The 23396-nt window shown below is 58.3% G+C and overlaps 2 protein-coding genes across 3 annotated transcripts in view; one reads left to right on the top strand and one right to left on the bottom strand.

Moving 5' to 3' along the window:
• RSPH14 (radial spoke head 14 homolog) overlaps positions 1 to 982 on the bottom strand; it is a 61604-nt gene extending 60622 nt beyond the window's left edge. Inside the window, exon 1 of one of the 2 annotated variants that reach the window (XM_007127171.2) lies at positions 718 to 982. In XM_007127171.2, coding sequence (XP_007127233.2) covers positions 718 to 916 — 199 coding nt within the window. In that variant the 5' untranslated portion in view covers positions 917 to 982. The remainder of the gene's footprint in view (positions 1 to 717) is intronic. The other variant, XM_055080621.1, reaches the window with a different exon arrangement.
• A 5361-nt stretch (positions 983 to 6343) lies between these two features.
• Positions 6344 to 19486, top strand: RAB36 (RAB36, member RAS oncogene family). Its single transcript, XM_028480477.2, has 10 exons — positions 6344 to 6427; positions 9412 to 9503; positions 11442 to 11507; positions 11905 to 12006; positions 13979 to 14043; positions 15536 to 15591; positions 16482 to 16559; positions 16825 to 16915; positions 18233 to 18352; positions 18600 to 19486. The coding sequence occupies exons 1-10, from the start codon at positions 6359 to 6361 to the stop codon at positions 18662 to 18664; spliced, it is 804 nt and encodes a 267-aa protein (XP_028336278.1). The 5' UTR covers positions 6344 to 6358; the 3' UTR covers positions 18665 to 19486.
• Positions 19487 to 23396: the final 3910 nt, after the last annotated feature.

Here is a 23396-nt window from a genome sequence, read left to right as displayed (position 1 = left end):
TTGTCACCCACTAGTCGTGTACCCTTGAAAGGGTTACACCTCAGGAAGCCAGACTGAGCACCTAAAAATCTTGCCTTATTTACTTATGGGGCAACCCTAGCCTCACACTGCTTCTCTCTGAGCCTCCATTTTCTTCTCTGTGGGTTGAGACGGTTCCTTCCCTCCCAGGGCCAGTGCTACGAGGACTGAGATAACACGGGCACTGCACGTATGGCAGTGCTGGCCCAGAGTCGGGCTCGTTAAATAGCAACCTTTTTTATTGAAGCTCCACCCGGCGTAGGAGGCCAGACTGGGACCGCTGCCACCATCTCTGGGATTAAACTAGCCCTTCAGATAAGGCTGGTGGGAGAGGCGGCAGTTCACTCATCGTGGGCCTGATCTGGGACAGGTGTGACCGTGCCACTAAAATCAACTCAACTCTTATGTGGGTAACTAAGAGAGTGGGACACAACGGACACAGGTCCCCGTGTATGTGTGGTTTCAGTAGGGCCAGTGCCTATCTTCTGTGACAGCCTTGCGGATGAGACAGATAAAGGCCTATTTAGTGGATGTGTGGCCACCGGGTTGAGTCATAGCAGAGGGGGCTGACCACTGGTGGTGTCCAGTTGAGGTTGGACTGACCAGCTGGGAGGGATGCTGTGAAGGGGCCACCTCAAGCTGCTCTGTGTCTGTCCATCCAGACCCCAGTCGTGGTCACTTGGGCTGTGCCACACTCACCTATGCGGATGGCTGTGTAGACGTGCTCGGAGTCATGCATGAGGTCACACAGAGCCACGAGGGCTTTCTGCCTTGTCAACAGGTCCTCCGACTGCAGCTCCTTGTTCAGCTTGGGCAGCGCCCGGCAGCCGTAGGCAATGGCAGCCTGGGTGGGGTTGATGTCAGGGGGCAGGTACTTGGAGATCTGGGCGTGGGCCATCTTCCCACGCCTCCCACTCCTGCACAGGGCGACTCTGTAGCTTTCAAAGTGAAGCTCTGCAGAAACCACTGATGAAAAGAACCCAAAAGTTGTCATCATTGCAACCGTGATTTGGTATTTTTACTTCCATTTTACAGATGAGCAAACTGAGAGTGAGAGCAATGAAGGGATTTGTTCAAGGTCACAGTGAAGCCCAAACTTCACAGTGAAGTGGCAGCCCAAACTGCAAACTTCAGAGTTCTCCCGATACTTTTATAGGCTGGGCCTTGGGACAAAGGCATTGAAAACACAAACTAAGCCAAATAAGCAAACACTGTATCAGCTCCATTCAGTGCTTATCTTGTGCCAGCAATACCTAATATCCTACTCAGCTACCCCAGGAGGAGGGGACTTCTATTACCCACATTTTATGAAGGAGGAAACTGAGGTTTAGGGACAACAATCTGTGGAGGTCATGAACTAGGATAGGAACCAATGTTCAAATCTGGGTCTGGCACATTCACCCATCAGGGACCCACAGTCGGATGCTTCTGGCACATCCATAGAAAAGGAAATAAGGTTAAAGTGTGATTTATTTTTATTACACACACACTCTGAGCAACTGTAGGCAGTGTGGCTTAGTAGTTAAGAATGGGCTCCAGACCCAAGCCAGTGGGTGGCCCTTAACAAGTTATTTCCTCTGTGTCTTTCTGCAGCTCAAAAGGGAGATGATAATAGCACCCACCCCCACCCCAACCCCCGACCCCCGCCAAGCTGCCATATTCGCTGAGACTCTTGAGCCGGGCTCACCAGGGCTCCAGATACTTTGGCTGAGTTATTATTAAGCTGATGGTGGTTGTGACCGCGTTTAGTGGCAGTGACAAGCCCCAGCCTGTGGGAATCGACTCCACTAAGAGAGGTGAGCCACACTCTGATTCCGGGCAACTGGACACTAGGGAAGGAGGAAAGGGGGCCGGGCTGGAAGAGGAGAGGGGGCCTGGCCATTTGGGATCGGGGCTCCCTTCTCAGGAGACGGTGGGCGCCAGGGACAGGGGCCTACCCTCATCTAAGGGGCATGGGCTGCCTTGGGGTGGGAGGGCGCGGGGCCTGTTGATCAGGACTGGGTGGGTCTGGGGACCCCTGTCCCCTGTCGGCCGCCGCAGACTCACCTGCTTCAGCGCGCAAGGTTCTGTAGCACACGCCCGTTGCCAGGCGACCCGGTTGCCAGGCGACCCCGAGCAGCGTCAGCCGCGCAGCTCTTGCACACTCGGCGCCCGCTGCGCAGGCGCGAACATCCCCAGGCCAGGGCCGGCAGTAAAGTGGGGGTGGTGATATTTTACAGGGTTACTGTGGGGAACAAAGGCGGCTCAGCTTTGTTCGTAATGCAGAAGGGGAGTGTGCGCCTTTCTCTGTACTGGGCGCTTGGCACGTTGTTAATCCTCAGAGTAAACCTGTGAGGTGAAAACATTCTCCATTTTACGGACAGGAACCTCAAAGAGGTTCAGTAGCTTCTGCTGAATCACTCAGGCCTGATCCCAGGACTGCTGAGCCCTGGTCCAGGCTCCTTCCTCGGCAGGCTGACTGGCTGGTGACGACACAGGTGGGCCCCTGCAGTGGACTCAATGCGCTGCTGGCCAGAGCAGTTGTTCTCGAAAGCAAGCCAGAGCCAGCCACCACATACACCAGACCCTCCCAGGGCTCCCCACTGGTCTCAGGACAGAGTCCAGACTCCTAGCCTACCGCTCGAGGCCCTGGGTGATGGCCTCCTCCACACATGCTGGATTCTTTCTTAATCCCCCAAATGGCTAACTCTTTGCTGCGGCTGGGCTGCTTGTAACACTATCCATTTCTTTGTTCTTCAGGACACAACTTGGTGTACTCTTCCACCAGGAAGCCGACCTTCTCCCCAACTCCAAATTAGCGAGTGATCCTATAGCTTAATTACCCCACTTGTACACTTCCCTCTTCTTATTCTCTACTTGCTTGTCTGTTTCCCCCAACAGACTTCCCTGAGGGTGGAGGCCACTTCGGTCCTGGTTCCTTGCCTCCCCAGTGCCAGGAGTATACCAGGAGGCCTTTCAGTAAGTGTAGAAGAAGTGAATGGTTAATGGATTTGAGTCAAGCTTCATAATCAAAGCACTTTCACCATCTTGTGTGATCCTCACAACAAATCCTTGAAGTACATAGTCAGGTCCATTTTATACCAGAGTAAACTGAGGAGGCAGTTGAGCAACCCAGGGAAGCTCATCCTGGGGCCTGAGCCCTTAGCAGTGAAACTCACTAACAAAGACACCAAGCATCGGCCTCCAGCACATTTACCTCTGAAACGAAGGTAACTGACTTCGATCTGTGTGCCATGGACCCCATTTTGTTATGTGGATGTCTGCCCCTACTGCTATCCTTCAAAGGACCAAGTCGTGAAGGATCTGTCTAACCTAGAGCATCCTAGCTTTTTTACTAAGGTGGTGTGGAGAGCATTGGGCTGGGATTTAGGAAACCTGGGTTCCAAATCTAGTTCTAACTCATGAAGCAAATCCTTTGGAGTGTGTGAGCCTTTGTTTCCTTGCCTGTGAAATCAGGGAGCTGAATCAAGTAGATTCTCAAAGCTGGGAATCCCAGATCTCTCAGGATTTGGTTACAGAGAGTCTTTTTGTAAAATCATCCTTCAATTTTCTGTTTTTCAATCTCCTTTTTATTATTTTTGCAAACACACACATAACATTCTATGTAGCATATATGTTAATTTGTGAGACATAAAAATATAATAAGCACCTGTGAATTCACCATTAGAACATTATCAGTGTCTGCATCCCCTTCCCTTGTCCCATACACGGTCCTCCTCTCCAAAGCTACCATCTCATTTCTGTGGTTACCGTCTCACAAATGCATCTGGAAGCCATCTAGCCCCACATGCCTCTCTCTGCCAACAGAAACTAGCTCACAGAAGCTCAGTGACTCAGGTCAGCCTTTAAACAGCCATTAATTATGGAAATTAATGTTGTAGCGTGAGCTCTAGAAGCCAAGGCATATGATATTCAGGCATCATTAGGTTCAGAACTATGCAGATGAAGGTCAGGAAATGGAAGGCGTGTCCATTCCTTGTCACTGCAGGGCAATCAAATCCCAGTGCTACAGCAAGAACCTTTTCTTATGCCATGATTGCAGAGAGGAGGAGGTGTCTGTGGGAAAGGTACGAAGCACACCGAAATACATCAGGGCTAACCCAGAAGGGCCGAGACGGGGGATATTATTGTATTCTCTCTGTTCCAAAATGTTTATTTTCATTTGAATTATTTACCGAATAGGTGATATATGCACATAGAAAAAAATCCAAAAAGTATGAAAGTATAATGTCTCCCTCCCTCCTTGGTCCCCAGCCAACGGATCGTCCTTATCTATGGCAACCACTGGAATCTTTCCATTCATAAACTAATTTATATGAGTAAATACAATTCATTTACCTTTTAATGTAATGGCAGCATACTTCAAACAGTGTTCACCTTTTTGTAAATGCAATATTTGTTCACTCATTTAATATTCACTCCATGCCTGCTTATGTGCAGGCACTGTTTGGCTGATGCAATAAATCGGGTGGACTATACACAAGAACCCCTGCTCTCATTGCGCTCAGTTGAGGGAGACAGACAATCAACATAAACAGCAAGTTATATAATGTGTTAGAAAATACTAAGTGCCTGGGAGAAATAGAGCAGAATAAGGGATTGGAAGGATGCGGCAGTTGTAAATAGGATGCCTCATCTAGAGGTGACATCTGAGCAATGTGGCTATCTGGGGACAGAGCCTTCCAGGCCTAGGAGACAGCTGATGCAAGCACCCCGGTGCCTGGCGTGTTGGAGGAACAGCAAGGAGGCCAGTGGAGCATGTGTGGGATGGGGGGGGAGGGGGAATCAGTAGGAGATGAGCTAAGAGAATAAATGGGGCAAATCACATGGGGCCTCTTGGGCTATTGTAAAGACTTTATTCATCAAAGAGCGATGAGGAGGCATTGGAGGGTTTGGAGCTGAGGACTGACATGATCTGATCTGTGTTTTAACAAGGGATCCCTGGGGACTGCTGAACTGGGAATAGGATAGAAGCAAGGGTGGAAGCAGGGAGACCAGTTAAGGAGAGAGAAGATGATGATGGTTGGGACCATGGTGAGATCAGAGGAAGTAGGAGGGAGAGAGAAGATACTGGACAAATTTTCAGGGTAGAACGTACAGGATTTACTGATAGATCAGACACTGGATGTGACGGAAAGAAGTCAAGGGATCTTGGAGATCCCTCCCTACCAGATAACAAGAAAAACACGAAATATTTTACATAACAAGAAAAAGATCACATTTGCTATATTATGAAAATAAGTACTTAAACACTTCACATAATTCCCTCCCCAGACATGGTGACATCAGGGAGGCCAGGTGCTCAAGTCTCTCCACGGTCAGGCCCGCCCCTGGAGCCCAGGCCCCCACCCCGGCCGCCCAGGCGCCCCCCCCCGGCCCCGCCCTTGTTGCCATGGTGAACACCGGCGCTCGGGCCGCGTCCCGGAGTCTCCCGAGAGCCTCTCGTTGCTACGGTGATCGCGGCGCAAGGCGCTGGCGGAACACTTTTGGCTGTGAGCCCCATCCCCGACGTCCCGGATTCGTCAGACGCCCGCCTGTCCCTCGTGGTGCTCGTTGCCATGGTGATCGTGGCCACTGGACCCTCCGGACTAGGCAGCGTCAGGAGCCTCTGCAGCCGCCGCAGGTGAGTCAGCCGCCCCTTCGGACTCACCCTCTCCCGCCCGCGTGATCCCCCGCCCACCTCCCACTGCATAACCTGAAAGCGGCCTGGGCCCCGGGCCTCCTCGTTTCCAGACCGCACACCCCGGGGCCTCAATGCTGGTCTGGGGAGAGACGGTCCGATGCGGTGGACCACAGGCCTCTCTCGGTCAAGGCCACCCAGTGGGGAGGGGGCGGGAGGGAGAAGGAGCCGGGGCTGTGGAATAGATGGGAGGGGCCCGGTGCCGGCTGGGGTGGTTCTGGGAAAGGCCTGTGGGCTGAACCCTGAGGACCCTGCATACCCAGAGCCTTCATCCCTTAAGGGGCAGGAGCAGGGGACCCCTCCCCACTCTACTTCCTCTGCCTGGGCTGTGTGCACAGCCTGGCGACTGTGCTCCCTCACTCAGCCCAGAGCTGAGCTCAGGGAGGGGCCACTCCTGGTGGACATCGGGCAGGAGACTCAGGTCTCCTTGACTCCCAGGCCGGGTGGCAGGCCTGGTACCCGCCTCCATACCCCAACACACACTGCCTGCAGATTGGAGAGATGACCCCTGGCATCCTGACATTCCTGACAGAGAAGGAAGCTTGGACCTGTTTTCAAAGCTACTGCAACGTTAGGCATCAACTTTGGGGGAGTCCCCAGGGATTTGCACAGCTCCCTAACTCTCTTCCCCCTGTTGGGGCCACAGGACTCCCTGGAAGGATGAGGTCCTCTGTGATGCCTTTGGGGCCCACTGTGAGCCGGGACCGCATCATCACCAGCTTCCCTAAGGTAGGGAGGCGTTAGGCCAGCCCTTGATATGTGCACTGCTCTCCGGACACCATGCCCTCATCCGGCTTTCCCCACCTCACTCACCACTGGAAACAAAGCAGGTGAATCGGGGAGGTCAGTCCCTCACTGACAGACCCCAGGGACTCAGCAGACCTCTTGAGAAGCTTGGCGTTGACTTGCCCAAGGTGGGCCAGCAAGTGAAAGGTGACACCAAGAGGCAGAGTGGCATGGATGTTCAGGGCACAGACTTTGCAGTCAGACTGTCCTGGGTGTGAATCCTGCATGTCATTAAGCTGTGTGACCGCAGGCAAGTTACTCAACCTCTCAGAGCCACTGGTACAGAAGGATAATTCCTCTCACATTGGGTGTCTTGCTCATGGTAAAAGGGAGCTCCCTTGCCCAAGTGTGGTCACTGTTTTTCTCATTTTAATTATGACATTATCAAACAGCACTCCAGTTTCCTAACACCAAATCCAAAGTTCTCACCCCTTACCATTCTGCCTTCTGTCCTTGCTGGAAACTCACAGCTCTCCCATCTGTATTAAAATCCATTATTAATCACAGCAGGGGGGCTTCCCTGGTGGCGCAGTGGTTGCGCGTCCGCCTGCCGATGCAGGGGAACCGGGTTCGGGCCCCGGTCTGGGAGGATCCCACATGCCACGGAGCGGCTGGGCGCGTTCGGAGCCTGTGCTCCGCAACGGGAGCGGCCACAACAGAGGGAGGCCCGCATACCACAAAAAAAAAAAAATCACAGCAGGGGATGCAAATCTGCACAGCCTCCTAAGGGGGCAGCGGGATAATGTCTCCCAGCACTGCAGATGCTCCTGCCTACCCTCTGCTCCAGCCGCTCAGGGCCAGGCACTGCAGCAATTTGTAAAGTAGAAGGCCAGACACAACATAATGTCCTCGAGAGGGGGCCACTTAGACAGCAAAATGCTGCTTCCTGACACAGACTCGGGGAGGCATGAGCACCTCTCAGGGGCTGATGCACAATGAGAGCCAAAGTAAGTTGTTGAGCACCACGTGTGAGAAAAGGAGCAGGAGAAAAGAAATGCACGTGTTTGCTTCTACGTGCAGGGTGTCTGGAAGGATGCTTAAGATCCTGCCATCAGTGGTTGGCGCTGTGTGGGGGGGTAGAAATCCTCTCTTTTGAGTCTTGAAATCTGTGCCCAGGCCGGTGGGGGAAGGAGGGTAGGCTCTGGGTATTTGGGGTCCGCAGTCATTCCTCCTCCCCCTCTCCTGCCTTCCCCCCCGCCGAGTTCTGTCTCCAACATGCACAGAGAAAGCCTCCGTGCCTTAGACCCGTGGACAGTGCCCCCAGGACTTTCCATCTCATCAAAGGCCCAGGCAGCTGCTTCTCTACTGAACTTGACAGTGGTGACTGGGGATGATGGGGACTGGGGTTAAAAAGCCAAAGGAAGGGAAGCGTGATCGGCACAAAACAGTCCAGGTCTCATGGGATGAAGGACCCCAATTACAAAGTGGGATGAGGCTCAGAGAGGTGGAGGACTGCCTGAGGTCACACAGCTGGGCGTGGGGGAGCCCAGACTTGACCCAACCGTGGCCGACTCCAGAGCTCTGACGTTTCCCCACCTTGGGAGGCAGGCTAGGGCATCCCTGCTTCCACAGAAGGTGAGATTCTCCCCCAGCTGCCTGTGGCCAAGTGCATCCCACACTCCAGGGCCACAGCACTTCAGACCCGAGCAATTCGTGGTCAGGTGGGGCCAGTCCTTCCTTCACCCCGTGTGCCTCGGTTTCCCTCTGTGCACTTCCTGCCAGCCTTCCCTAGCACACTTCTCCAATCTGTCCCAAGTCCTGGGACCCCTGTACTGACCGCCATGTCTTGGCCGGCCCCCAGCTTGACACTGACACGGAAGTGGACGGAAAAGCAGCCAGCTTTCCCGAGAGGTGGCCACACACCTTCGCGTGGCCAGGGGCCCTGGGCTGAGCGCTCGTCTGCACTGCCCACTTGCTCCTCCAGTGAGCAGACCAAGAGGTGCCATGAGGGGTGTCCCCAACTTACAGATGAAGACATGGGCTCTGTGAGGTCCCGCCCTCACCCTTGGCCGAGCTCCTTCACCGTCCCTGCTGCCTTGGTCACACAGAGCCGAGAGGGCAGGTGGACCAGGGCAGAGGTGCAGGGGCCCTGAAGGACAGAGAGGTGGCCCAGGGACCACAGCAGAGAACAGCAGCCGTCTCCAGCATGGCCTGCTCCCACATCCTGGCCATGCCCCACACTTAGCCTTGGCCAATCTGACCGCAAAACGTAATGGTCACCTTTCATTTGTTTAATATCATTTTTTCTAATTATAGAACAAACCTACATTCGATAAGTGTCGTGGCGTCTTTGCTGAGCACTTAGTATGTATGTGCCAGACCAGCTCTGCGCTGGTGGCTTCACAAATATAACCTCGTTTTATGCCCCCAAGTCCCTGAGGTTTTCCAGATGCAGAAATTGAAGTTCAGAGACATGAGGCGGCTACCCAGGGTCACACAGCGGCTGAGGGTGAACACAGGGGCCCTGCCTTCTGAAAAATGTGGAAGATGAAAGTGCCTTCCAGGACATTTTCCATGCACAGATATGCATATTTTTAAAACAAACATGGCATCAGAGATCCACAGAAGGTGTAGGAGGATCTTGGCGCTAAAAGGGCCATTACAGCCCACCCCTCCTCTCACTGGAAGAGGCCCAGAGGGGACAGGGGGTTGATACGCCCGCAGCAAGGGCACAACTGCCCCCAGCGGGACACAGCTCTCTGGATCCCCGCCTGGGCTCCCTGGTGTGTCCTGGTCCCACTGCTCCTCCTCGGGGCTCACAAGACCCTGGAGCCTTGGGAGTCGCTGACAATGTAGAGGACGGATGTGACCGAGGCTCTGGAAGGAGGGAGCTCTGGGTAGTGAGTCACACCTGCTGCCTGCTTGGCGAGCTTTGCAGGGTGATGTGGCCACCTGTCTGTCTCTCTGTCTGTCTCTCTTGTTTCCAGTGGTACACTCCCGCTGCCTGCCTGCAGCTCCGGGAGCACTTTCACGGGCAGGTCAGCGCCGCCTGCCAGCACAGGAATACGGGGACCGTCGGGTGAGCGCCGGCTTGGCCAGGGGAGGGTGGGGAGGACCGAGCGCACGTGTGAGTGTGTGGATGCACGTGTGAGCCCCGTACACAGACAGGCCTGAGAAGCATCAGCCGTTTCTCTGGCTTTACCTGCCGCACCTGCTGTAGGAACAGCTCCCCCCCCTTGGTGAGGCCGGCACCGAGGTCTGAGCACGGCTGTTCCCTCTAGAAGTATTTCCTGCCCTTCAGGCCTCAGACTTAGTGTTGGGTCCCTGGGGTCTCCTCTGAGTCCCCACCACACCTGCCCCCTCGCCCAGGCGGAGCGGGTGCCCCGCGCACCGTGCTCCTGAACTCCGTGCTGGGTTCCTCACCAGGCCACACGCAGGAAGGAGAGGCACGTGTGCGCCCCGTCCCTGCCTCAGGGCGCCTGGCACTGCGGCACAGGTATCCTGCCATGGTCACACCTTCTTAGCAAACACGTGTGGGGTACTGTTTCCACCCTGCATCCTGAGGGGCTCATGGTCTGCTCAGGGAGAAGGCTGAGCTCACAAGTCACATGGGGACAGTGAGGCCAGGATGGCCGAGGTGGCCGTGGTCACGGGCTGAGCATGGCGGCGGCTGCTGGGGGAGTGCTGGTTCCACACCAGGGGCTTCCCACCAAGGAGCTCCCAACCCTTCCCCACACTCAGTGCTGGGAGGCCAGGAAACTGGGGCACAGGGGAACCCAGTGGCCCTGCGGCAGCGCCTTTACTCCTCCTGAGAAGCAGAGTCAGGGCCACCTGCTTCAGAACTAGCAGCGCAGGGAATTCCCTGGCGGTCCAGTGGTTAGGACTCGGTGCTTTCAGTGCCGGGGCCTGGGTTCGATCCCCGGTTAGGGAACTAAGATCCCGCAAGCCTCGCGGGTGTGGCGAAAAACAAAACAAGACAAAACACCAGACGCGCACGCGCGCGCGCGCGCACACACACACACACACACACGCCCTGCGGCAGCGCCTTTACTCCTCCTGAGAAGCAGAGTCAGGGCCACCTGCTTCAGAACTAGCAGCGCAGGGAATTCCCTGGCGGTCCAGTGGTTAGGACTCGGTGCTTTCAGTGCCGGGGCCTGGGTTCGATCCCCGGTTAGGGAACTAAGATCCCGCAAGCCTCGCGGGTGTGGCGAAAAACAAAACAAGACAAAACACCAGACGCGCACGCGCGCGCGCGCGCGCGCACACACACACACATAGAACTAGCAGTGCAGATGCAGCGCCGAGGTAAAGGACGCGGGCAGGGGTACAGGGCCTGGGGCTGTGTGCCTTCCAGGACACCACCATCACCCTGGAGGGCGTTCCAGGGCCAGGCAGGCTGGGGGCGTGTCGTGGACTCAGGTCTGCACGCCTGGGCCACGGCTCTAAGGTTCTCAGGCTCCCTGGGGAGGGGGGACCCTGCTCACCTAGAGCAGCTACCCCTCCCTCTGTGTGTGTCCTGCACTTGCACAGCAGCATTCCTGGGACTGTGGGTCACACCCAAACCACCAGCCTCCTCCACCTGCAGACAGCAACAGGGCACCTCTGTGTCACCTGGTGACTTGGCGCAGCTCACCTGGCCACGTCTTCGAGGGAGGGGCCATGTCTACTCTGCTCCCAGGCAGCAGCTAGTTCTGGGGCAGGTGACCCAACTTGGACACAGCCCCTCCTGGGGCTCTTCCCGCTCTTCCCTCAGCCCAAGACTCAGCCTCCCACGGTGCCCATTTGTGATTCTCACGGCAGGGACGTGGACCCAGTGGGGTCAGGGGTACAGAGTCCCCAGAACAAATGCGGGTCCTCCTGCCCTCCGCTCTGAGGGCCAGCGAGGGGGACAGACATCCGAGTGTGTCACAGGTGAGCTGTCCCCATCACGAGTGGGGAACGCAGGGAAGGAGGGGCCCGTGTGCGTGAAGATGCTCTCGTGACCGCGCCTGAGAGCACCACACCGTACTCCTCACAGGCTCAAACTCTCCAAGGTGGTTGTGGTCGGCGACCTCTACGTGGGCAAGACCAGCCTCATCCACAGGTGCGCCACCGGCCCGGGAGGCTCCGTCACATGTCGTAGTGGAGACCATGTGACTGCTGGGAGGGGGTGCAAGAAATCCGGAGATGGTGGGTCCACGGGGAGTGCGGCGTCCTAGGAGCCTGGAGTTGGTCACACCATCCCCGGGGCCACAGGCTCCCCTTTCTGCCCTTCCTGCCGGCAGGCGCGGTACTTTTCACTGCCTGGACCCACTTGTTGGTCTCCTGCTGCCGCAGCCTCTCTCCCCACGGAGTTCCCGCTGGCAGCTCTGTCGCCCATGGCCTGTCTCTGTGGCCCATCTCCATGGCTGTCACCGCCTGGTCTTCCCTGAGGATGGACTTTCACTGTCAGGAGTGAAGCCTCCACACGCAGTCTCTGATGGCTTCCTTGGCCCCCACAGGTTCTGCAAGAATGTTTTCGACCGTGACTACAAGGCCACCATCGGGGTGGACTTTGAGATGGAGCGCTTTGAGGTCGCCGGGATCCCCTTCAGCCTCCAGATGTAAGTCACCGTGCCTTGCGCGTTTCCCATCATATAGTTGTGGAGGGCTTCGCGGAGACGCCGGGGAGACCCCAGGGAAGGCCTCGGCGAGCGGGCGGGAAGCCCCGGGCGGTTTTGTGAAGCTGGGCTCTCTGCTGCCCCAGTCCGCACAACCTGATGTGCCCGCCCCCGGCCCCAGCCTCCGCTGGTGCTCCCCGCGGGCCCTCTGTGATCCCACTTGCCAGGCCAGCAGCGCGGCCTCCGGCAAGTCACTTCAGCCCTCCAGCCTCTGTTCCCACTTGGAAAACGGGGCCAAAACCGTTCCCTGCGTGCTGGGCTCTAGCGGAGGCCACACGGTCCACAGGCCTGACGCTCCCCCATCTCTCTCCCTCTGTCTGTGTATCTGTCTCCTCCCTGCCAGACCCCACGCCTTGGCCTCTCAGGGACACACAACCCCCCAACCCCTGGCTTCGGCCCCTCCCCTCTAGTTTCCCTCAGAATAGCCCAGGGTCTCCCCGCAGCCTCACGCTTTCCCACCAGAGCCCCTCTCCTCCAGCACCTGCTGGTCTCCAGCCTGGCCCTCTCCTGCATGGCTGCCCCTGCTGGCATTCCCTGGGCCTCTGTCTGGTCCCCTCCTCCTGCACTCTCCCTGGTGCTCACCCCTGCTCCCTGGATTCACTCCTCGGGCCTCCATGCCCCGGGCTGGGCCTGGGATCGCGGTGATCACGGTGGAGCTTGCCCCCTTGTGGACTTCAGCTCCTAATGTGTCGAGACAGTGCTCGCTCCTCTGAGACCAGCCCCGGTGCAGTCCTGGAGCAGATGGTACCACCAAACCTCGCCCAAGGGGGTGTACAGGGTCAGACCAGAGCAGAAGAGGCTGTGAAGACGCAGGGCTGCAGGACCGAGGGGATGAGGCAGGAGAGTGAAGCAGCACGAGCTGCTGGGGGCAGCCTAGCTGGAGCTGTGGAGGGCAGCTGTGTCTAATTAGAGGGCCCAGGAGGAAGCAGGGGGCTCTCCCGGCTCCGCCTCTCCTTGTCCTACATTGAGGCCATTGCCAGCCAACCAACTGGCCCCACTGCCAGGCCACCCTCCCATCTCCCACCCAGAGTATTCTTCGGAAGTGGAAATGTGAATGAATTAATGAAAGAGCCAAACAGTTCTGCATCATGCTGAATCACTTAGAAAAATTTCAGATTATTGGTGTCTTGTTCATGGCTTGTCTACTTGTTAGTTTACTGAGAAAACTTAAATTTTGATGTGTTGATTTTTAAAAAGGGTGGATTTTCAGACTCAGCCCTGCATTTTGACCTCCAGCCTTGTTCTAAGCCAGGGCAAGTAGATCTCATCAGGTAACTTCCTTTATCTTTACTGTGCCCATGGCAGACATCATTAATCAATTGTTGCATTTTTTCCCATGGAGCCAGGACTCAGCTCCTCCAGAGAGCCAGAGCTAACTGATCAGAGAAGCAAACCATGTCCTTGTTAGACAACGCACCCCACCCAGGGAGCTGAGCGTCCCCTCCACTGCCATGGAGAAGGTGGAGCCACACCCCAGTCACACATGAGCAAGTGGCAGAGCCCCAGTCCCATTCCCGGGGTTGCTTCTACAGGTGGTCTTTCACATCTTGAGAGCAGCCACATCAGGGAGCACAGTCTCTTTTTTATGGCACAGTCGGAAGGGACTGAGCTACAGCTCCATTCATCTGGGCAGTGGAACTGCTAAGGCCGTGCCCCTCCCCTATGAGCACAGTGCATCCAGAGAGGGGGTTCCCCATGGGCGCCCAAGGAAGGAATCATAAGGGGTTGGGGGTGGGGCTGGCTGGCTGGCAGCAGGCACTTTGTGACACCCATGCAGCTGGTGTAGGCACGTGGGTCTCCAGCCCAGGGCCCCACAAGCCTGCTGGCTGCTGCCACTGTGATCATGGCTTAACCCGCCACCTCTCCATTTCCCTTTTTCTCTCTCTCTCCCCGCCCCCCCTCGGTCACGGCACAGCTGGGACACAGCAGGACAGGAGAAGTTCAAGTGCATCGCGTCTGCCTACTACCGGGGTGCCCAGGGTGAGCAGCCGGGTGACAGCAACAGTGGGGCCTCAACCATGTGCAGCAGGGGCTCCCTGTGAATTCCCTGCCGGGCGCACAGCGAGTTGCCCAGGTCTTCCGTGCAGGCACCAAATCTGTCCTCTGAGAGCCACTGAGGAAACACGGGGCCGGTCCTCGTCTTCCAGCCAGGCCCAGGCCAGCCTCGGCAGCCACATGCTTTAGGGACCCATGGTGGTGGGTGCTACCTGAAAGTCTCAGCCCCGGTTTCAGCTCAGAAAGATGCTCAGAGTGGGGAGTCCTTGTGCAGAGACCCCAGAAAGAAGAGCAGAGTCAACTCAGCAGCAGGGGGGCGGGGCTTGCTGGAGGGGAGGAGTGGAGGTGGGCCCCCAGGTGGGGGCCAGCGGGGCTCCTCGCCCACCACATCCTTGTTGAGGGCGCCCCAGCCCTGGGCAGGCCTCCCGGTCAGCAGGCAGTGGCAGCATAAGCCCCCTCCTCTGACCAGGAAGAAGAGAGAAAGGGTTTCAGTGAGAGGTAAGAGCAAGCGGTCCGAGGCATCCAAACCGGACTCAGATGATGAGGTACAGTTAGGTCCACTCAGTACTGGTGTTAAAAGTCACATTTTCACTAAGGTTTGAAAAAAGCAAAAACAGGAAACCACGAGCACCTCGGCTGTGGACTGGAATAACAGCTCTGCCACGTCTGCTGTGGCCTCTCTTCTCGGGGGGATGACACCCCCTGGGAATAAGGCGTGAGGCGCCTGGCACAGCCCCTCAGACAGCAGCCAGGCCACGGCCACCACCACCATCAGCTTCCTCCTTCACTTCTCAGCCCCTCTGCCAGGGCGGGGCGTGTGGGTGGGCCTCCTGCAGCCTTCAGCCAAGGTGCAGAGGGAGGCCCGCGTCCAGCCCTGGGGCCAGAAGAGAGCAGGCCCTCTGGAATGCTCTCCACATGGGGCCACCCAGGGCACAGGGGACCAGACAGGGCAGTGATGAGACGAGCTGGGGGGAGGGGGGGGCTGCACTCCCAATTTCCTGCCCACCCTGCTCCTCAGAAATCGTTCCCCTGAAGCTGGTCGTTGCTAATCGCCCGCAGGACCATAGCTGCCAGTGGGGGAAAGTCTGCCCCACGTCAGGCCCTGGGCCAAGAGCTTTAAAACAGCTGCTCCAGCTTAGTCTTCAGAGCTACCCTGAGAGCTAGAGGTAGCTGTGGTCCTCACCGTGTCACAGACGAAGGCTGAGGCTCTCATCATCAAGGCCTCACCCGCACTCCCTCAGCCGTAAGAGGCAGAGGGGAGATTTGAACGCAGGGGCTCACCTTGCCTCCCCGGAGCCCCCTGTGGCTGGGCCGCTGGGTGTGGATCAGAGTGGGGGGCTGGGTCCCCGGGGCGGTCATGGGTGTCTCCCTCCCAGCCTCCTCCGTCCCCATCAGTTCCGCGGGAGCCCCCTTGTCACGCCGTGTTTGCCTCCCCCATCACTGACCGGCTCCTGGCTCCCCACTCCACCCCATGCAGTGATCATCACGGCCTTTGACCTCACTGACATGCAGACCCTGGAGCACACCAGGCAAGTCTGGGGCTCTGCAGCCCCCGTGGGACCCTTGGGCCCAGAAAGCTGCCTGGAGGGCTCCCTAAACCTGGGCCATGAGCTGGGCCCCTGACAGTGGGTACAGATGACCAAGCCCGCTGGTCAGCACCCGCCACCCACGGGCCAATGACTTTTGGTTGCCTTTTTATCCTTCAAGATCTGCAGCTACAGCAGAAGGCAGGGCCAGCTGGGCCCGTGGCCAGCGCAGAATGGCGCACGCTGGCTTCAGCGCTCTGCTGTTGTCATCTTGAAAGCCTTACTAATTTGTGGCGAGGGGCCTGGCATATTCATCTCGCCTGGGCCCTGTCGCTGGGGACACAACTGGGCACTTGCTGTCTCAGGCAGAGATCTGCGTAAGAGCCGGGGGTTGGGAATTCCCTGGTGGTCTAATGGTTAGGACTCCATGCCTTCACTGCCATGGTGCAGGTTCGATCCCTGGTCAGGGAACTAAGATCCCAAAAGCCGCACAGCACTGCCAAAAAAAAAAAAACTTTTTTTAATTAAAAAAAAAAAAAAAAAAAAAGAGCCAGGGTCCATCAGCTGACGGACCAGAGCCCCTTCACCTTGCTTTTGTTTGGGGTGTTCACAGCTGCATGTCCAGCCCTGTGAGGGAGGCCAGGCTGGTCACTCCAGTTGGTAACAGTGCAGGACTCACCCAGGGCGAGGGTAGAGCCGTGGCTGGGACGGGGCCTTCAGCTCCCCCTACAGCGCTCCTGTGTCCCCACCCACCCGAGGCCCCCGAGGCCAGCTCGGGTCAAGCTCCCCTCCTTCCAATCCCCGGCCCTGGGAGGACCTGGGCTGTACCCCATCCCAGCTTCCTCGGCCCCTGGGGGGGTGGGTGCCGTCTCTGCCTGTCCCCCACGTTCCAGGCAGTGGCTGGAGGACGCGCTGAGGGAGAATGAACCAGGCACCTGCTTCCTGTTCCTCGTGGGGACCAAGAAGGACCTTCTGGTGAGCGGAGCGGATCAGGGCCAGGGGCGGCCTCGGGAAACGTGGCCCCTTCAGCCTGGGCTTGTGGAGCAGAGGGTGACTCGGACGTGCCTAGGTGGGAACTTGCAGGCGGGGGTCTGAAAGCAGGGGCACTCGGTTCCCGGTGCTCGGGGCTCGTCCCATCAGGGAGGGACGCTGGCTCTCAGACTCACCTGGGACCGCCGGGCTCACCTCTGGGCAGGTGCCGAGGCCCAGGGAGCTGGGTCAGCAGAGCCGCTTCTCCCAGTCAGGGGCCGCGTGCGAGCAGGCGGAGGTGGAGGCCGTGCGCCTGGCCAACGAGATGCAGGCCGAGTACTGGTCCGTGTCGGCCAAGACCGGTGAGTGGGCGCGGGGCTGCCGCCATGGTGATCGGGGGTGGGGAGCCCTGCCCTGGATGGGAGGAGTGGCACACCTGTGTTCTCTAGTGAGACCCCCACAGCCGCTGTGGGGCACATCCATCCCGTCCCTGTGAGGTCACGTCCAGAGTCTCAGGGAGGCAGTGGTGGGGCTGGGGTTGGAACGCAGCCTTACCTGTAACCACACCATCCTCCTGCCCCTGACCTGGTACAGGTGGGAGGGGCCAGTGACCGGCTGTCCCTCCCTCCCCCAGGTGTCATCATAGAAGGCACTCAAACATCCCTCACGGCCCCCCAGCCCTCCCCCACACCCCACCCAGTCTGCCCCAGCCTCGCTGGGTCCCCGGCCTCCGAGCTGCCCTCGCCCACGGGCACTGCTTACCCCGGCCCCCAACGCCTCTGAGCCTCATCATCCTCATCTGGGAAGTGGGGTGTTGCTGTCAATCTCATTTTATTTTTAATGGAAAAACGTGTTTTAAATGATAAAAGCCATATGATTCACTGAGGAAAAATGAGAAAATGCAGAGAAGCAAGGAACAGATTTTGAAAACAGGTTGTTGGGATGAAATGAAATAACTTTCAGTGCCTGGGGCACAGTAGGCCCCAAGGCTGTGGGGACTCGGGAATTACACCTGGGAGTCCTTACCCCGGGCGAGGGGCCGCCGTGGACACCTGCCCAGGGGTTGGGTGAGGCAGCAGGAGTGCGAGTGGAAGTACCACCTCCAGCCCAACACAAAAAGGTGGCAGCCCCCATGTCCAGTTCCCTCTGCTCCTTCCTGACGGTGTCTCTGAGGCTGTGAGAACCCGCCCTCTTATTGGTGTAACAGCATGTTCCCTGAGAGCTCCCTATGGGCCAAGAAGGACTGCCCTGTGCGGTGGTATAGGTTGTTAACTGCACAAGGGCAGCATGTGTGTCGGGGGCTGGGCCTGGCCCTGTGCCCAGATGGGTGATTTTGTCCTCCTGGTGGAGGAGGCACAAAGGCCCCACATGGGGGCCAGTCGTTCTAATCCTCATGGCTGCCCACTGGAGAGGTGCTCAAAGGTTACAGGAAAGCAGGTCCACACGGCTCGGTGCCTGGCCCACGGGTGCTCAGTAGCAATTGATTGGAAGAGTAGATGCCGGGAAACCAAGGATCAGAGATTTTCAGGAGCAGCCAGGGCAGGTGGCCAGGGTGGGGAGCCCACCTCCTGCACAGTGGGGGGCTGTCCTGGCTCCCACACCGCTGGCTCCCCCACCCCCCAGTGCATCCATGGGCAGGGGCAGAGGTGGCCGGGGTCATGGCTGTCCCGTGCCCACAGGGGAGAACGTGAAGGCGTTTTTCAGCCGTGTGGCCGCCCTGGCCTTCGAGCACTCGGTGCTGCAGGACCTGGAGCGGAGGAGCAGTGCCCGGCCGCAGGTCGGCGACGGGGACATCATCCGTACGTGCAGGTGATGGGCCGGGCTGGGGAGAGGTTTGCGGCCTGAAATCCGCGTCCACCACCCTCCAGCCCAAGACTCAACCATTCCCTTGGCTTGTCGCCCTCTGCTCTTGGCTCCTGGCTGCCCCTTCCCCCATCCCTCTGACCTCTGGCCTGCAGCCTCCCTGCCCACCTGCCAGCTCACACGCCCACCCCCATCAGCTGCAGGTGCCTGGTTGATGCCAGGTGACTTCTCCCCTCATTACAGGGATGGAGGAACATCTACCCGAGACCCAGGACAGCAAGAGGCCCTCCAGCCCAGGTTGCTGTTAGCTGAGCCTGCGTCAGAGGCCTCCACTGCCTGCATGCGTGTGGGCAGTGCCTCCCGTGACCTGGAGGGTGACATGGAACACCCACCGTGCTGAGCCCCAGGGCTCCGCCTCTTCTCTTTAGCGGGTCGGGAGCCAGGGAAGGCCCCCAGTGGCTGCCCAGGGCCCCATGCTGCCCAGCTGGTGTGGGCACTGAGGCTGTCATCTGGAAGGCCAGTTGCACTTACAGAGTCACCCGACAGCCCCCCAGCCCCGGGAGGCTCAGGACCACAGGCACAGACACGTGCCCCCAGGCCCACGGCGCTCGCCCTGGGCACAGTCAGCATCCCCTCGGGCCTCTTCCCCACTTTCCTGGGTCGGCCTCGGAATCCTCCTCATCTCGGTGGTCCAGGCAAGCGGGACTTGCTGAAGTCAAGGCTCCCTGTCTGCTGCAACCCGGATCGGGCGGGAGCACCCAGGCCTCCCCTCCCCAGCTCCCTCCCAGGGCGCCCAACCCTCTCCATGCCTTCATGTTGCTCCTCCTCAGGGGCTACTGAGCCCCCACCCACCCCACTCTCCCCAGCCCTGGGTGTGTGCCTCCCAATCCTGCCCTCCATGGCCATAGGCAGGTGGCACGTCTGGCTCCCGCCTGTTTCTCGTAGATGGTGAGCATTTCTCGGGCAGCCAGGTGGTTAGCCACCGGGAGACTCGGCAGCTTCTGTTCATTCCCCCTTCACCACATTTTCAGCTCTCCTTTTTTATAGATAGGAGATACTTCTTTATATAAATCGCTCCTAAAGGAATGGCGTATGTGCTTATTGTGAAACGAGACAGCACAGAGCTCTGCATGCAGAGTGACAGTCCCTGCGGTCCCGGACGTAAGCCTCGTCTGCAGCGGGTAGGACTCCTGTTCCTACACAGCACGTCCACGACCTCGGCGCCTTGTTTGCCGTTAAACCAGAGTGACCTCTCCCCACGCCCACAGGGCAGGCCGCATTACGAGGAACTGCCAGAGCGAGCCTGTGTGTCCCTTTAGCAGCTGCAGGTTTGCCTTCATGCAGATGGGCCAGAGTCCGTTCACCCCGCCCAGCCATGGGACAGTTGGCTTGTGTCCAGCTTTTAGCTTTTATTTAACTGAAGTGACCATCCTCATAGTTATAGCTTTGCACACTCGGGATTCCCCACAGAGGCCTTGCTGGGCTTCTGTGGGCTGGCCCACCAGACCCAGTTTTGAGGGGCAGGCTGTCTCAGGGTGCACCACGACCGGGTTTGGGGCACACCCCAGACAGCGTCAGGATGGCAGACCCTTGTCAGGTGGGCTGGCACCCTCCCGGCTCTGTCCCCTGCCCCTCTAGGCCCGAGGACTGGCCGGTGGTGATGCACCCTGCTGTCACTAGCCCCCAAGCCAGGACCACTGTCTCATGTGCACCCACCCCTCCAAACGGCCCTTTGTGAAACTCTCCTCCTGTTGCCCCGTGTGTGCCCAACTGTTCGGTGTTTCTTCTGAAGTGGCAGAACCACTTCGCTGTGGTTCCACTGATACCACGAGTCCACAAAGACATCCTCTACAAGCACTTAAATTTCTGGAGCGGAGACCCAGGGCCGCATGCGAGAGCTTCAGAGCCATCCCGGGCCCCTTCCCCTCCTTCCCTTTTCTCACCCTGGCACTCGAGGCCCCTCAGTGGCCGCCCCAGCCCACCCTGCAGGCCCCTGTGCTCCAGCCTTCACCCGTGGTCACTAGTCTTTGCAGGTGCCAGGCCTCTTCTGTGCACAGCAGCTTGGGCGCCCCTTCTCTGGGAGGACTTCCTGGAGCCCCCACGGCTCCCACAGCACTTGTTACTTCTGGGTGTGGTGTCCATGTTAGGGCTTCTCCCCTGTCCCCCCCCCCACTGCCTTATGGGACCCTAAGAGCCAGGGCAGCAACCCTGTGACCTCATCTCCCCAGCATCTCGTAGACAAAAGGCCCCCGGCAGGTGCTCACCTAGATGTAGCAGGGTGACAGGAATCCCGCTGAGTCTCCCGGCAGACACATTCACTCTCACTAAGATGCTTCTTCTTGAACCTCCTGGGGACAGTCCTGTGCTTGGCTCTCCCCGGTGGCCAGAGGCGGATGTGCCCACTGCTCACTCAGAGGCTCCTGAAGTCAGGCAGCAGCCAGTGAGGGCTGCAGGGCTCCCTGTTCCTGGGAGGAGCTTGGTGAGAGCCAGACACAGAAGATTCCAGGGAAAGCCATGCAGGCCTGGGGAAGGAGTCGCATGCAGGCACCACCACTGCCTCCAGCCCATTGGAGGTGGGAATTCTGGCCCAAAGCAGGGGCCACCCCGGAATGGGGCCATCCAGCCTCTTGGGGGAGTAGCCAGAGCCCCCATTTACTAAGCACTCAGTGGAGGGGGAAGAAGCCCCTTTCATCCCAGCGACCCTGTGGGCTGGGTATCAGGACCTCCTGTCCCCACCTAACCGGAGAGGAGCCTGAGCACAGAGCCCAGGTGACAGGATGCAGCTGAGCACTTCTCCTCCGCATTCCTGGTCCCTCCTCTGTCTCCGCCTCCCATGCCAGCTTGCCGTCTGATCCCAGCGGGAATCCCACACCAGGTCCTCCTCAGGGTCCACAGCAGAGCTAATGAGCTAACCAGTCGCTCCCCATCACACCCTGCTTCCTGAGCCCCGTGATTTTAGTCGGTCCTTCCCCAGCCCCACAGCCACGGGACCAGTCTCCGCAGTGACCCAGAGCAGGGTGGGGGTCTCGGCCTCCTGGCAAGCAGGAGCCTCCCCCTTCCCCGACCCTGCTGTGGCCTCTGAAGGGAACGAGGGGCCTCGGATCCACCCAATGCCCACTTCGGCCTGACGATGGGATGGGAGCCACTCCCAGAGGGACTGCGCTCTCCTGAGGGACCCGGGGAGCCCAAGCTGGACACCTGAGGTCGCCTGAGATGTAGGTAATGGAGCATGGTGACGGGCAGGGGACCTGCTCCACTCACACCCTCACACAGATAAGAACCTGGGAGAGGCCAGGGTGACAGGCATTCCTGGCCTGGGGACTACAGAGGGGACTCGGGGACCCAGGAGGCCCAGGGTGGGGACGAGAGGTGGGGTGTGGGGTGTGGGAGCTTTCAGAAGCAGCAACAGCTCAGAGAGGGCCCTCATCTTCTGAGCCTTCGGGTCTCCCGGAGACAGGGGCAGGGGGCCCTGGGCGTACGTCGCCCAAGGAGGCCCTGAGACGAGACACCCTCCCAGCAGCCCCCGGGCTCCTCTGCCATCTGCTGTGGACTCCCCTGTCACCTCCCATATGTCGGGCAGACAGGGAGCGTGGCTGTCCCACGGCCTCCTTCCAGGCTCCACCCCCTCATCCAGACGCCTCCCAGAATTCAGGGCCACCAGCCACCTGTCTGAGCCTGCGCCCCAGGAGGGAGCAGGGTAGTGTGTCCTGTCCCCAGGCTGCTGTTTGCAGACCCTTCCTTCTGCTCCCTGATCCCCAACAGGTGGATGGCACCCCTGGCCTGAGGGTGCTCTGGGCCTCTGGCCACTGGAAGCCACAGCCTGCACCATGTCACTGGCTGTGCCTTCAGGAACCAGCTCATCTTGTCCCAGCCCCTTCTTCTCTGTGAAGCTGGAAATGGCAGCCTGGGCACTCGGCCGGGATGCCTCCGCTGCAGGGCTTCATCGAGGATTGATTCTGCAGAAGGTGGTGGAGTTACAGACAAGGGGGCCTGGGAGGAAAGGCCCACAGCTCACTTGTTCAGAGCCCTTGGCCAGGGAAGTCCCTCAGAGACCCCGGCTACGCACCCTGGGCCGGGGCTGGTAACCTGGAAGAGGCACCCCACCAGGCATCATCCAGCACAGAGCAACGAGCAGGGCTAGAGAACATCTGTATTGATCGCCCCCATTTTCTGATCTTGCCCGCAGCTCCCTGGGGCTGACGGATGACAGATGACAGATGGGGGTCATGTGGCCACATCCCGTTTGGAGGGAGCCCTCCTCTAGCCTCTGCCCCCAAAGCGGGTGGGGAGGAGGGTACAGACAAAGCAGGGAAGGAGCAAGATGGTCCCCACTTATTGTTGTGTGAGACCATTAGCAGTCACTCCCCATTTCTCCCATCCCCTATCCCCAGGTGACCACCAACCTACTTTCTGTTTCTATAGATTTGTCTATTCTGGACATTTCATGTAAATGGAGTCATACAATATGTGGCCCCTTATGACTGTTTTCTTTCACTTGGCATAAATTTTTTCAAGGTTCATCAATGTTTAGCATGTATTGGTGCTGCATTTTCTTTCATGGTCATATAATATTCCACTGTGATATTCCCATGACGGACTTTGGGGTTGTTTCCATCTCCAGGGTTCTGAGGCACCGGAAGTTCTGCATTCTGTCCAGCAGAGGGGGCCGTTGAGTCCCAGCCTCTCCTTCCAGCAAAGGAAACGGTAGCCTCGGGGAGGGGTTGCCGGAACATTGGTCTGGGTTCAAGGACCACTAGGGCTGCTGCTGAGGGTACGAGTGTGTGTGTGTGTGTGTGTGTGTGTGTGTGTGATTGTGAAATGAATTGTGTGTGTGTGTGTGTGTGTGTGTGTGAGATTGTGCCACAAAACCATATCCCAGAAAATGAAGGAAGTTGAGGAGGGGACATCACCAACAATCCCACTTTCCTGTTCCATTTCAGTTTTTAGATGAAAAAAAAAAAAAAAACCACCCATTGGGCTTCCCTGGTGGCGCAGTGGTTGAGAGTCCGCCTGCTGATGCAGGGGACACGGGTTCGTGCC

The sequence above is a fragment of the Physeter macrocephalus genome, chromosome 19 (assembly GCF_002837175.3).
Source record: "Physeter macrocephalus isolate SW-GA chromosome 19, ASM283717v5, whole genome shotgun sequence".
Lineage (NCBI taxonomy): Eukaryota > Metazoa > Chordata > Mammalia > Artiodactyla > Physeteridae > Physeter > Physeter macrocephalus.
Note: the sequence above shows the minus strand (reverse complement) of the source record. Positions and strands in the feature narration are given on the sequence as shown.

Coding starts and splice junctions, on each gene's coding strand:
- RAB36 (XM_028480477.2), top strand. CDS start 6,359: ATGAGGTCCTCTGTGATGCCTTTGGGGCCCACTGTGAGCCGGGACCGC. Junction 11,508..11,904: donor AAGACCAGCCTCATCCACAG/GTGCGCCACCGG, acceptor TGGCCCCCACAG/GTTCTGCAAGAATGTTTTCG. Junction 16,560..16,824: donor GGACCAAGAAGGACCTTCTG/GTGAGCGGAGCG, acceptor CGCTTCTCCCAG/TCAGGGGCCGCGTGCGAGCA.